The 12,451-nt window shown below is 40.3% G+C and overlaps 1 protein-coding gene and 4 non-coding genes across 7 annotated transcripts; 2 read left to right on the top strand and 3 right to left on the bottom strand.

Annotated features, from left to right (window-relative positions):
* Window positions 1–718: 718 nt before the first annotated feature.
* On the top strand, window positions 719–790 carry TRNAE-UUC (transfer RNA glutamic acid (anticodon UUC)). The gene has a single exon. It is a non-coding gene; the product is annotated as a tRNA-Glu (tRNA).
* Window positions 791–997: 207 nt separating this feature from the next.
* TRNAE-UUC (transfer RNA glutamic acid (anticodon UUC)) lies at window positions 998–1,069 on the top strand. The gene has a single exon. It is a non-coding gene; the product is annotated as a tRNA-Glu (tRNA).
* A 444-nt stretch (window positions 1,070–1,513) lies between these two features.
* TRNAE-UUC (transfer RNA glutamic acid (anticodon UUC)) lies at window positions 1,514–1,585 on the bottom strand. The gene has a single exon. It is a non-coding gene; the product is annotated as a tRNA-Glu (tRNA).
* A 1,836-nt stretch (window positions 1,586–3,421) lies between these two features.
* On the bottom strand, window positions 3,422–3,493 carry TRNAE-UUC (transfer RNA glutamic acid (anticodon UUC)). The gene has a single exon. It is a non-coding gene; the product is annotated as a tRNA-Glu (tRNA).
* Window positions 3,494–5,503: 2,010 nt separating this feature from the next.
* On the bottom strand, window positions 5,504–11,826 carry CCDC115 (coiled-coil domain containing 115). 3 transcript variants are annotated; one of them, XM_058167197.1, is made up of 6 exons: window positions 11,671–11,826; window positions 9,442–9,570; window positions 9,052–9,155; window positions 7,146–7,252; window positions 6,543–6,704; window positions 5,504–5,854 (listed from the first exon to the last, which is right to left on the bottom strand). In XM_058167197.1, the coding sequence occupies exons 2-6, from the start codon at window positions 9,568–9,570 to the stop codon at window positions 5,730–5,732; spliced, it is 627 nt and encodes a 208-aa protein (XP_058023180.1). In that variant the 5' UTR covers window positions 11,671–11,826; the 3' UTR covers window positions 5,504–5,729. The 3 variants fall into 3 exon arrangements, with proteins under 3 accessions (XP_058023180.1, XP_058023179.1, XP_058023181.1); XM_058167196.1 differs by having other exon boundaries at window positions 9,442–9,635; window positions 11,671–11,808; XM_058167198.1 differs by having other exon boundaries at window positions 9,442–9,632; window positions 11,671–11,795.
* Window positions 11,827–12,451: the final 625 nt, after the last annotated feature.

Below are 12,451 nucleotides of genomic sequence, written 5' to 3'. Positions count from 1 at the left end.
CTGGTTTGAAGGCATCTGCAGGGATCAGCCGAAGCCACTGTCTTCCACTGATCGCACTCCAGGACTGGCAATTAAGGCAGCCCGAATCTTTAGTTTGAGGATTTCAACTCAGAAAGCCCCAGCCAGCAAAGCTGGCTGGGGCATTCTGGGAGTTGAAGTCCGCCAGGCTTAAAGTTGCCAAGGTTGGAGACCCCTGCTTTGGAAGACCCGTTCAATTTCCACTAGAGCTGTAATTCTTCTCAAGCCCCAGAAACTTTTTAAGATGCTTATAGACATCAACTCCCAGAAATCCCCAGCCAGCACTTTGGCTGTGGAAAGCCGGGAGCTGAAATCCGCGCGTTTTAAAGTTGTTGAGAAAGGTGTTGAGAAACGCTGCATAACAACGAAACTAATAGTGATTTTTTTTCCCATTATTCGAAAAGAATTGGTGAAGGGGGAATGAAACTGACAAGGAAAAGACATTTTTTAAATCCTTGTTTTATTTTGCGCATTTTAATTGGGTTTGGAGTTTCAGTTTTCAAACATGGGCATATTAGTGTTTAAAACGTCAACCTCCCACTTTTCTACTGAAAACCATCAGGATTTCCAAAAACGCTTATATGAAGGAGGTTGGATTTTGAAGGACGACGCTGCAATTCCTCAACGTACCTGTAGGGGCAGAGACGATTGTTACGGCTTAGATTGGACCACCATTTCCTGGAACAATTTTGTAAGTCCTTCCCATATGGTCTAGCGGTTAGGATTCCTGGTTTTCACCCAGGCGGCCGGGGTTCGACTCCCGGTATGGGAAGAAGGGTTTTTTTTTTCCAGGTGTGTGTGTGCTTCATTTTGATTTTAGGAATTCTCTTGCATCCCCCGCCGCCAATTTCAAAATATTGTACAGTACTGTACACTTTTCTCTGTCGTTTTAAAACCGAAAATAAGACATGGTTGAAAGTGAGAACATACTAAACGTCATAATATCAACTTAGATCACAAGTAATGAAATTACATCTTCTCCCATATGGTCTAGCGGTTAGGATTCCTGGTTTTCACCCAGGCGGCCCGGGTTCGACTCCCGGTATGGGAAAAGGATTTTTTTTTTAAATTTAAAAATGGGTTTCCTCCTTTACAAATACTCTTCCTAATTAAAAGCATTAAAGCCCACTGAAATTTTACTTGATTACAAAGAGCAGGGGTTCTAAAGTGTTACCTTTCAATATAAGCAAGATTCTTAAAAGAGGACAAACACAGAGTTTGATGCATTAACTGGGCAAATGGAATATGGAGGTGATTTGTATTAGTTTATGAGAAATATCCTGATCATTGATTTCTTAGAGGGCTTCGTAAAACGCATCTGCTGTAACTTATAAAATATAAAATGGGAAGCTCCCTTTTAAAAGCAGCAACTCTGCGTGAAAAGTCGTATTAAGTATTTTTTGCAAAGGCAAAAAACCCGACAAATCCGATTTTCATGAATTAGCGAATAGGAACAGAATACAATGGGAGAGAACGGTACTATAAAATTCCAACTTTCCCATACCGGGAGTCGAACCCGGGCCGCCTGGGTGAAAACCAGGAATCCTAACCGCTAGACCATATGGGAGAGTGCTTAAAGTTTGGTTCAGCCGCCGGAAGTTCAATCTGAAGTTCTGAGTTAAGTTCTGCCACTACCAGATTTGTAGGAATTAATTAATGTAATATGATATCCAGGGATACAGACGCTAGGCCAGGGGTCTCCAACCGTGGCAAATTTAAGCCTGGCAGACTTCAACTCCCAGAACTTAAAATTGCAAAGGTTGTTAACCCCTGCTCTAGGCGACTTCTCCAGGAAAGTAGAGAGATTCCAATTCATTTCGGGGCAAGTCAAATCCACAGATCCGCCCTTATGTTTGATGGAAATTTGCCTTGAACCAGTGGTGAAATTCAAAATTTTAACTATCAGTTTTATGGGCGTGGCTTGTGGGCATGGCAGGGGAAGGATACTGCAAAATCTCCATTACCATCCCACTCTGGGACCAGCCAGAGGTGGTACTTGCCAGTTCTCCGAACTACTCAAATTCCTGCTACCGGTTCTTCAGAACATGTCAGAACCTGCTGGGTTTCACCCCTGCCTTGAATCCAAGGCCTTTTTGGACGATCCTGCATGTAAACTGCTCTGCTGTCCAATGCCGTCTTGATCACTTTCTCCAAGCAAGGGAGTTTTGGTCTTAAGGAAGAGCGGGAGGCTGGCCTTCTCTTGGGCCGGCGCTAACTGGACAGAGGAAGCCCTTCTCGCTTTGCTGAAAGCTGTGGAAAAAAGTGACTGAAGAGGTTGGAAAAGAGATAAGGGTTCCAACTTGGTCGCTTCTAATAATTCAGCCGGTGCTTTAAGGATGCGAATCCATGCGTGGATCCAAATGCAATTTCCCTCCAACTGTTACCTCTTCTCAAGTCTCCAAAAACTAGAGGATTCTTGCCACCGCCCGTTTTTGCATTATTGCATTATTATTATTAATTTATTTGCAAGACAGATTTGAGCTCACATTGCAACTTTAGAGGCAACTTTACATAAGAACAGGCATAAGACTATTATGCCTGTTACATAAGACTATTAAAAAATGTGGCCACTGCGATCCTTTTGTGCCACCCCAGGCTACGTTGCTTTTATTATTATTTTTTAATGGTAATTATAAATTGTATTATTTCGATGAAATGAGCCAGGAGATCAAGCACATATAGCTGAACACAGGCATGTGCAGAAATAGTTTTACGTTTAAACTTTTAAAAATGACAGCATGAACCACTTGGCACCAATTATATATTTTAATTCAAACAGCCAAAGGCCCAGGGATGGAATATCAGATAAATATCAATAAACATGATATTTCTCATATCCAGGTAACATGGCTACAAGCACAATTTTAGTTAATCAATTTTCTTTTAGCCTAGTTTACTTTTATTAAAGGCCCCTATTCCTGCTCGCAACCTGACCGAGACTTCTCTGTTCCTCCTTGTGCTTTCCCCTCCCCGCATCGCGGTACTTTTTGAAAGCCGTTCTAAAGGCGTAGCGACTCCTACTGACAGGCCAGAGAAATGCGCGTTTAAAAGTCTCAGCAAATGCAAGTCTGGTCCCAGAGTAGCCTTTGGACGCTGGCCGTTTTTTTTCTGCAAAAAAAAAATCGTTTTCTTTTTCATGTCCTATTTACACACACACAAACACACAGAAGAGAGTACGTTAACTATAAAGAGGCCGAAATGCATAATGTGGCCACTCTCTAAACATCTTTTTTTAAACGCAAAATGTCGGTAACAAGCTTTGTCTAAGGTTCACTTGTTTTTAGAGTCCCGAGGGACGAAACCGTCTTCCCATAAGTTCTCGATCGGATAACAAAATGCAGAGGGGTTGCTTTAGTTGTTTTGCACAGTGAATAGAGTTTTTTTTTTTTAAAAATAATCCTTCTTCCCATACCGGGAGTCGAACCCGGGCCGCCTGGGTGAAAACCAGGAATCCTAACCGCTAGACCATATGGGAGGAAACTGTCCAACTGGTTGCAGAAATGACTGATAAAGGTAACAGCTCAATAAAGGCAATTGTGTTTTTCAAAATTCTTTTGAATTTCTTGTACCAATAATTATTATCCAATTTTTAAGAAATATTGGTAACTTCAGTTAACATCCCTAATGCACTAGACTATATTTTTATCTTCTCACCCATTCCTCAGGAATAAAATCACTAAACTTGAAAACCTCATTAAGCATTTTCTGGTCTTGCTTCTTTCTTGTGCTTGGACAGTCGGCTTAATGGTGGTAGATTTTTTAAATTATTTTTTTACTTTTTGTACTAAGACTCAAATATATAAAAGCTTTGTGCTCTGTGAAGGTTGGGCATGAATCAGCCAGGTCTCTTTTAAAGACATTCTGCAGCAGCTCAACATATATATAGATGTGCCTGTCTTTTCTCCCCTCGGGGATTTGCAGCAGTGGTAGGTTTCAATTTTTTTTACTACCGGTTCTGTGGATGTGGCAGGGGAAGGTTACTGCAAAATCCCCATTTCCTCCTGATCAGCTGGGACTTGGGAGGCAGAGAATAAATGGGGGCGGGGCCAGTGAGAAATTTTACTAGCGGTTCTCTGAACTATTCAAAATTTCCGCTACCGGTTTTCCAGAACTGGTCAGAACCTGCTGAAACCCACCTCTGATTTGCAGTATGTCTGGGTTCATCATGGCAAACCCTTGCAAGGGGTGGGGGTGGGGTACACTTCTTCAGCATTTGAGCTTACCTTTCTGGAAACCCTTTTGCTTCAAATTGCTGGAGCAACTCCAGCAGATACAAGAAGGAACATCTCCACCTGAAACCCTCAAATCCAATTGCCTACTAAAATAGAATAAGCAACCAGTGACTTTTGAATAAGTTATGATAACTATGGTAAGTTTACCCAACACCATACTGTTTGGCTGAGTGCCAAAGAATTGAGGCCTTTGAACTCTGGTGCTGGAGAATACTCCTGCAAGTCCCTTGGACTGCAAGGCGAACAAACAAGTCAGTCCTAGAGGAGATCAACCCTGACTGCTCTTTAGAAGGCCAGATCCTGAAGATGAAACTGAAATACTTTGGCCACCTAATGAGAAAGAAGGACTCACTGGAGAAGAGTCAAATGCTGGGAACGATTGAGGGCAAAAGAAGACGGGGACAGCAGAGAACAAGGTGGCTGGATGGAGTCACTGAAGGAGTAGGTGTGAGCTTAAATGGACTACGGGGGATAGTAGAGAATGGGAAGGCCTGGAGGAACCTTGTCCACGGGGTCGTGATGGGTCAGACACAACTTCTTAACTAACAATAACAACATACTGATTTAGTGTGCTGTGAACTCAGTGGTAGCTTTATTTATTTAGAAATTTTATATTGCTGCCTACTCAAGTCCCATGCCTACATGGGACTCAAGGCGGCATACAAGGATATAAAAACAGCATATAAAAGAAATAAAAAGAATAAAAAGAAAAATAATAAAATAACCCCCCACCCCGGCGACAACACACCGGGGGGTTATTTGATTTAAGGCAATTTCCAATATTCCTCTAGTGCCCTGTCTCTCAATAATTTTAAAAAAGTGATTTAGGGGCTCATTTTCAAAATCACCCACAACTTTGTCATTAGAAGAAATTAAAATATCAGCAACCACAATAGGCAGAGGAGAATTATTTATTAAAATGAAAAACCACAGTTAACCTGTTGAACTCTTTCTTAAAGAGATACATAGCCAAATAAGACAATATAGGGGCCTATTTCTTTGGGATTGCCACTTTTTTCCTTCAAGATGTCAAATTTTAAAAAGCCCCCACAGATTAATCACAATCAAAATGTGTGCCTTATGTAAAACTGTTTTTGGTTGGATAGACAGAAAAGTTTTGCTTATGATGAAAGCATATAAGACATATGAAAATCAAATCTATAAACAAAAGACATTTGTTTCAATACTTTAAGAGACATATTGCTTCAGACAAATAAGAAAAAAAGGCAAGATGAAGAATATATACACTAAGCTAGATTTTCCAGCTATGCTTTATTTTAAAATATATACATCAATTTTAGCTTTGTGCAAACAAATCTTTCTAAAGTGCACCTGTAACTTACAAAGCCATTAATAATTATAATTATCTTTTACATAGAGATTTAAAAACAGTTCAGAACATCGAGGTTTCCAAAACTGCTCCAATATAAGCTATACTTTTATAGCTTATATTATATCAGGAGAGATGATCATTATTGATCAAGGAGAGTACTGCTTCTTTCCAGCTACCAGTTTTTGTTTTTTTTCCAGCAGTAACTGGTAATAACTTCGAGTCGCCTCAATTTCACTTTGTATTGAGGCAATTTCTGCAGCCAGGTTGATTCCTGAAACAGGACAAAATGAAAAAGGGGTTATCAATAGGCAAACCTAAATAGTATTTTTAAAAAGAGAAATTCCGTTCTCCTCTGTCCTATAAATTGGATTGTTTCCAGATATGATAGAACATTCAACTTCCATGTTGCCAAACTCTGGGAATTCCAGGAGCTGGAATCTCCTTTTATCCGTATGGCATTTTGGTTGGAAAAACTGTTTTATGAATGGGGAAGATTTCTAAAAAGCTCATCTGACTTTGGACCAGTCACTCTCTCCAGCCTAACCCATCTCACAGGGTTGTTGTTGTGGGGAAAATCAGAGGAAAGAGGAGGGTTAGTTATGCTCATCGCCTTGAGTTCTTTATAAAAATAATAGATGCAATATAAATTAAATAAATAATAAATACATAAATTACAGATCAGGAGTAACACCCTTATTGCATGTAGGAAGTGCCACAATATAATAGGGTTGCATTGAATACAGAAATTTAGTTTGATTCCTCAGATGGTGACTACGATAATATGAACAGAACTCGGCCACAGAGCAACTCCCCCAATTGGTGGTCTGCTGCCCTTTCACATAAGAAAGCCAAAGGCTGCATGATAGTATTTTTTTCTTAGATCTTTAGACATGGAATCAGAAGAGGACAGAAGTGCAGATGGCATTCACTGTGATTATCCCAGCTGCCATTTGACTCACCTTCTCGGAAAATCTTCTGAGCTTGTCGGAGGCTTTGAGGCACAAGGATGCCAAACCAGTTCAGGGGGTCTTGGTGGCCTAAGCTCTCTGCAGGCTGGGATGCTGTATTCTGGGGTTGGGCCACATCCTCTGCTTTTCCTGGACCTTTTCGTCGTCGTAGAACTAAAAGCAATCAAATAGTACCTTCAATCAAAGGAGACTGGCAAGCAGGAAACAGATGTTGTTGAACTACAATTCTCAGGATGCCTATTGTAGCTCCTTTTAGAATGCGCAGTTGGACAGTTCTCATCCCTATCTTTGAACAGCGATTGAGTCTGATTTCTGGTATTTTCGATAGCTTCCTTGAACTCTTCCTTTGAATGGTTGCATTGTAGTTTTCATATTATTGGGGATAAAGAATTTCTGATTTGTGTTTCTACTGCACAGTGTTTATTTCACCAAACAGTTACATCTTTGATTTTTAGTATTAATATAGTAACCAACAGTCATTTTAAGAGCCATCTGGCAGGGAAAGATTCAGACAGACTTTGGCAAAATGATTGCAGTTTCTTATGAATTCTGATCAAGTGGGTTCAAAAATCTTGTGGGTTTTGTTCCTTTTACCTTGTTCACTGGGGCCAATCTCTTCCACAATATTTGGGCTTTCATCCTTCCCTTTGAAAGCATCGTCTGTGATCACGTGAAACTGAGTCTGCCCATCATCTGCCTTGCTAGATGGAAGAAATAGAGAGTCATACGCAAGACTGAACATTTAGTCTGAAACCGATTCATTTCCAAGGAATAGGGAATAGGGATAATTATTATTTGGGGCTGTCTGAGAAAGAGATCATTTCAGTTTTAGCTCTCTCTTTCTTCATAGGTGTATATTATAATTGCCCCTATCAATGCTATTCCAGAACAACACTGTGATGTAGATCAGATTATGGGGGAACTATTGGGTCAAGATTTGCCAAAGAGTTTTCCACATGGGATTTGAATCTAGGTTTTTCCAGTCCTTTTCCCAAAATCGAAGAAATAAAACAATCTTCCAGTACTGAGTTTATCAACAAAGCAATCCAAAATATCCATAACAGGCCTGCTGTTACCTCATGCCTCCCACCGACCCGTACGCTCTCACAGAGAGGGACTTCTCAGGGTGCCGTCCGCCAAGCAATGTCGGCTGGCGGCCCCCAGGGGAAGATCCTTCTCTGCGGGGGCTCCCACCCTCTGGAATGAACTTCCCCTGGGTTTACGCCAAATACCTGACCTTCGGACCTTCCGCCGCGAATTGAAAACACATCTATTTATTCGCACGGGGCTGGCTTAAATTTTATTTGGTTTTAAATTTTCTATTATTAATTTTAAGGGGTTTTTTAGTTTTATATATTTTAAAGTTTTTAGGCCAACTATCTAATAAGTTTTTTAATCTGTATTTTAAATTGTATATTGTACCGTTTTGTTTTACCTTGGCTGTACACCGCCCTGAGTCCTTCGGGAGAAGGGCGGTATAAAAATCGAATAAATAATAATAAATAATAATAATAATAATAACAAAACCCTCACTTGTCTAAAACCTTAGAGAACAAAGCACTCATAATTAAAGTTTGATTGAATACAGCCAAGTGAAACCGTCCCTTCTTACAAAGGGAGTTGGATTAACAATTCGTGGAATTATTAGGATGACCTGATGCTTTGGAAAAGCTATTATGGAATGGAGCAATCTCCCCCAATCTGATGCATCTAACTAACTCTTTAATTCCTACTATTCCCCTGCTGAATGGCAATGGAAATAATAGCACTAAATAATAGTTTAAATATTTGCAGGGAGGTTCCAATAAAAAGAATGCAAAATAGATCCCATCTGCTTTTAGAAAAATTCAAAAGGCAAGAGCAAAAGCACCAAGTTACTGTTTTTCTCTTTCGTTGAAGGTCATTATACTGGTTAGCGACTTACTATTAGCCCCTAGATTAAGAACATTTGATTTATAGACACCTTATACTTGTGTATGGGCTGGCTATTATTAAAAATGATGGGCGGGGGGGGGGCATTCTTCTTGAGATAATGAACCACTGAAGCCATACAATGTTTTCATGAACCATTGTATGCATTTTTAATGAGATTTTAATGAAAATGGCCAGCATATAAATTTAATAATAAATAATATAGAGCCTGTTTTCAGCAGTTCATGAAAACATTGTGTGGTTTCAGTGGTTCATAGGCTTGAGGAAGGAAAATTCTGTACACCATTTGTATTAATAGGTAGTCTGTTAAGTCCAATTAGATAGAAATTTGAGATAAAGACATGATTGATTGGAAATCAATGATTGGAACTCATTCTTAAGTTGACTGGGTTTATACAAGACATTAAGCCATAAATCATAATCCATTAAGCACAATGATTGTGTCTGTACAACTAAACGAAAAGCAAGGCAACCATATTTTGGTTTAGCACAATGTATGATTACAGCTGCTGCCTTTATTCCCCACCATATCCCTCCCTGCCAAAATAGAGCAATTTTCCCTGCTCACCCAGTTTCTATCCGAACAAGTGGTGTCATCTGGTGTCCATATTGCAGGGTAGATACAGATTTGTTACCCATGGCATAGCGAGATTTGGAGAGTGAGAACCAACCCTGGAGAGGCAAAATCAAACCACATCTTATAGCAATCTTTCTGACCAGATAACTTAAATGCGAACAGTTACAACTGCCAGAATTCTTAAGTCATCTTGAAAAGAGAATGAACTGATTCTAGATTTTCTGACCCTAGGAATACAAAGGCAATCTCTATGACACATTTTCCAAAAAGGAATCAACAGCTCTGCCCAACTGCAGCAACAGCTGGGGAAAGAGAAAATGACCCCATCATTTGGCAGCATGCCCTTGGCCTTTACCCAGGTCTTATCTGCCATGTTCTCACCTGCTCCACCATGCTATTAAAAGCTTCTCTCTTGGTCTGGAGGATTTCTAGAGCATCAAAAAGGTGAAGGATAACACGGTCCAATTCCTCACATATTTCAATTTGTCCAATGTCCACTGCAGGAGCCATCTGAATGGAAAATTGTGCAATTGATTCTATTCGACCTTGTGTCACACAAGTTTCAAGAATTTCTGCTATAATAGATAAGCATTCATGTTGATGTAAATTATTACCTTATTTAATTTATTTAAATATTTAATTTCCACACCGTCTTTCCATCAAATAGTGTTCAAAACCACTTAACGGCAAAAAACAACAATGAAAAGCCCCAAATAAGATCACAAGTTAAACAATTAAAGCCATTTGCAACCTATTTAACCATCAGTTAGAGCCAGATGTAGATGCATACAACTGGTAGAGGCAGATTCCCTGTCTTTTGTCCCAACAGCAATATTTTTTTCAAAATATTGTAAAGAAGATGGACAAACCTACTGAATGGGATATCCTCCATTGGAGAAGGAAGGATCTCTGAAAACAAAGCAAAGTGAGGAATGCTGACAGGATGTTTTTTTTTTTAAAAAAAGATCCACTATCTTTTCAGGCTTTTGAGGGATGGTGCACTGAGGGAGCTCAACCAATCGCATTGTACATATATTGTGCACTGACAATAAAGATTTCAAATTTCAAGCTCTGTACTCCATTTAGCAGGACCGTACAACTGTTTGTGCAATATTTAGAACGCATTTAGGACTATAAGAGAAAGGAAAGGTGAGAAAAGCTTGTTTCTTTCCATCCAGATATACAATATTTGGATCTGTGTCCATATTTACAAAACACTCTCAGCTGAAAACCTGTCTGAATCAATACAACTTCTGCTGTTGGAAAGGCATAAAGGAAAACTCGAACTAAGCTTCCTTTGGCAAAGAATTTTAGGAGCTATCATAGTCGGGTATTGTGGTGACAATACCAGCCAAAACCCCACTGGAGTCAGAAAGACTTACTTCGGCACAGACATACCCAGAATTGCTCTGCTTCATTAGGCCCAATACCACTGTAGAAAGTTAGCACCTACTCCTCTCCTAGAAGAATGAAATATTCTAAGAAATATTAAAAAGGCAGAATATTATACCTCCCTGGATGAGAAAAGGAGAAACATGCTCTTGGAAAACAGCCCCCACCTTCGTTAATAGCCCCAGAAAGGCTGGGCCAGCTTATCTACAACACAAAAGACCTTCACCCTCAGGACACAATAGGACCCATCTCACCACATGACACCTGAGAAGATTACATCACCCAACAAGATTCAACCAAGTCTGGGACTCAAGACAACCTACAAAGTTACCCCTGCATGGCCCCATGGGAGTCTGACAACCAATCAGGATACATTTCTTGCCACAGGAACAGGAAGCAAGTCCAAAGGCCAACAGAGGGTATAAATCTCTCACCCATGTGCTCATTTTGCCCAGGACCTCAAACTATGTGGTCCTGTCCACCATTAAACCATAGTTCCAAATAGCCTCCATGTTTCCAGGGTCTTTCTCCACACTTGGAACTGAACCCAGATAGACAATTCTTCCAACACCCCCCCCTCACCTTTCTCTTCCCTTTTAAAACATGTAAACTGCATATTTGATCCAACCTTCCTCCAGAGTTCAAAATGATTACAGTATTTGAAGACTTTAAAGAGTTCTGACTGATCCACGAGTTTATTCTGCTTCGCTACACCCGTCATTTCCAGGGCCAGATATTACACGAACAGGTTGCATTACTGTAAAGCTAATCTATTGACTGAATCTATTGCAGTCTTACTCAGTAGTATTCCTGTATTTGAGGGGCTTCCACAAAGAAGGGGGAGTCAAATTATTCTCTAAAGCACCAGAGGACAAGAAACAATGGTTGGAAACTAATCAGAGAAGCAACCTGGAATTAAGGAGAAACTTCCTAACAGTGAGGACAATCAACCAGTGGAACAGCATGCCTTCAGAAATTATGGCGCTCCATCACTGGAGGTTTTTAAGAAGCGACTGGGCAGTCACTTAGCTAAAGCCATATAGGTTCTCCTGCTTCAGCTGGGGGCTGGATTAGAAGATCTCCATGGTCCCTTCCAGCTCATTTTATTCTAATTCTAATTTATGACGCCACAATAAAAGAATCCTGAGATGCTACAAGCCTCTCATTCTTTCTACCTGCAACTATGATCGGGCTAATCTAAAGAAAGAAAGAAGATACCTTAGTTCGTAAGCAAATATATCAGGATAACTTCATAGGTCTTCCTCTAGCGAAGACAGCTGATAGCTCAACCTCCTCCAAGTTCTCTCACTGCACCCGATCCGCTTTTCTCAATTGACTTCCTGTACTACTGCTGTTAAAACAGGACTCCACCTTCTCTTCTTCCACGCCCAATAAGATCAGAAATATGTTCATCTTTGACCAATCGGCTGCAAACCGAGGTAGAGAAGCGACAATACAGCTTCGGATAATAAGCATAGCCGCTTCCGGTTGCGAAGTTTTTCCCTTTATTTCTAGAGTGGCGTTTGTCAATTTTAGCAATTATGTGGAGGCTTCAACTTCCAGAGTTCTTCAACCAGCTCGTTGAAGTCCACATAAGTTGAAGTTGCTGGGGTGGATAAACATTTGTTTTATAGGCTTAAACAAGGATCATGTTTATTAAGGGAGTTTGTGTGTGTTGTGTACGCGGGCTTGTATGTATGCAGCGCCCTCTGATATTTCGAACAAGGGTGGTGATATATATCTTTTGAATCGATAAAGCTGATCAGAGATCCCCACCACCACCAAATATATGGGTATCATATCAGGGATGAAAAAAAAATTAACTCAGTGGATCAAAATACTTTCTGTGTGCCGTCTCGCGGCGGTAAGAATGCTGGCAACTCAGTTTTCTGAGTTTCTCTCCTAAAAGCCCCCAAGAGCATTTTCATTTCTCCTTCAGATTGGAATTTATGGGGGCAGAAGTGCGGGAGAATATACGAAATATGAAAAAAGGATCCAC

Source organism: Ahaetulla prasina, chromosome 2 (genome assembly GCF_028640845.1).
Source record: "Ahaetulla prasina isolate Xishuangbanna chromosome 2, ASM2864084v1, whole genome shotgun sequence".
In the NCBI taxonomy this organism is placed as follows: Eukaryota; Metazoa; Chordata; class Lepidosauria; order Squamata; family Colubridae; genus Ahaetulla; species Ahaetulla prasina.
Note: the sequence above shows the minus strand (reverse complement) of the source record. Positions and strands in the feature narration are given on the sequence as shown.

What these genes read in the sequence shown, in the direction of transcription:
- CCDC115 (XM_058167197.1), bottom strand. Translation starts at nt 9,570, where the DNA reads ATGGCTCCTGCAGTGGACATTGGACAAATTGAAATATGTGAGGAATTG. An exon ending in TTAATAGCATGGTGGAGCAG is followed by an intron (nt 9,156 to 9,441) that starts GTGAGAACATGG and finishes TTGCCTCTCCAG; the next exon opens with GGTTGGTTCTCACTCTCCAA. An exon ending in CTTGTTCGGATAGAAACTGG is followed by an intron (nt 7,253 to 9,051) that starts GTGAGCAGGGAA and finishes TCTTCCATCTAG; the next exon opens with CAAGGCAGATGATGGGCAGA.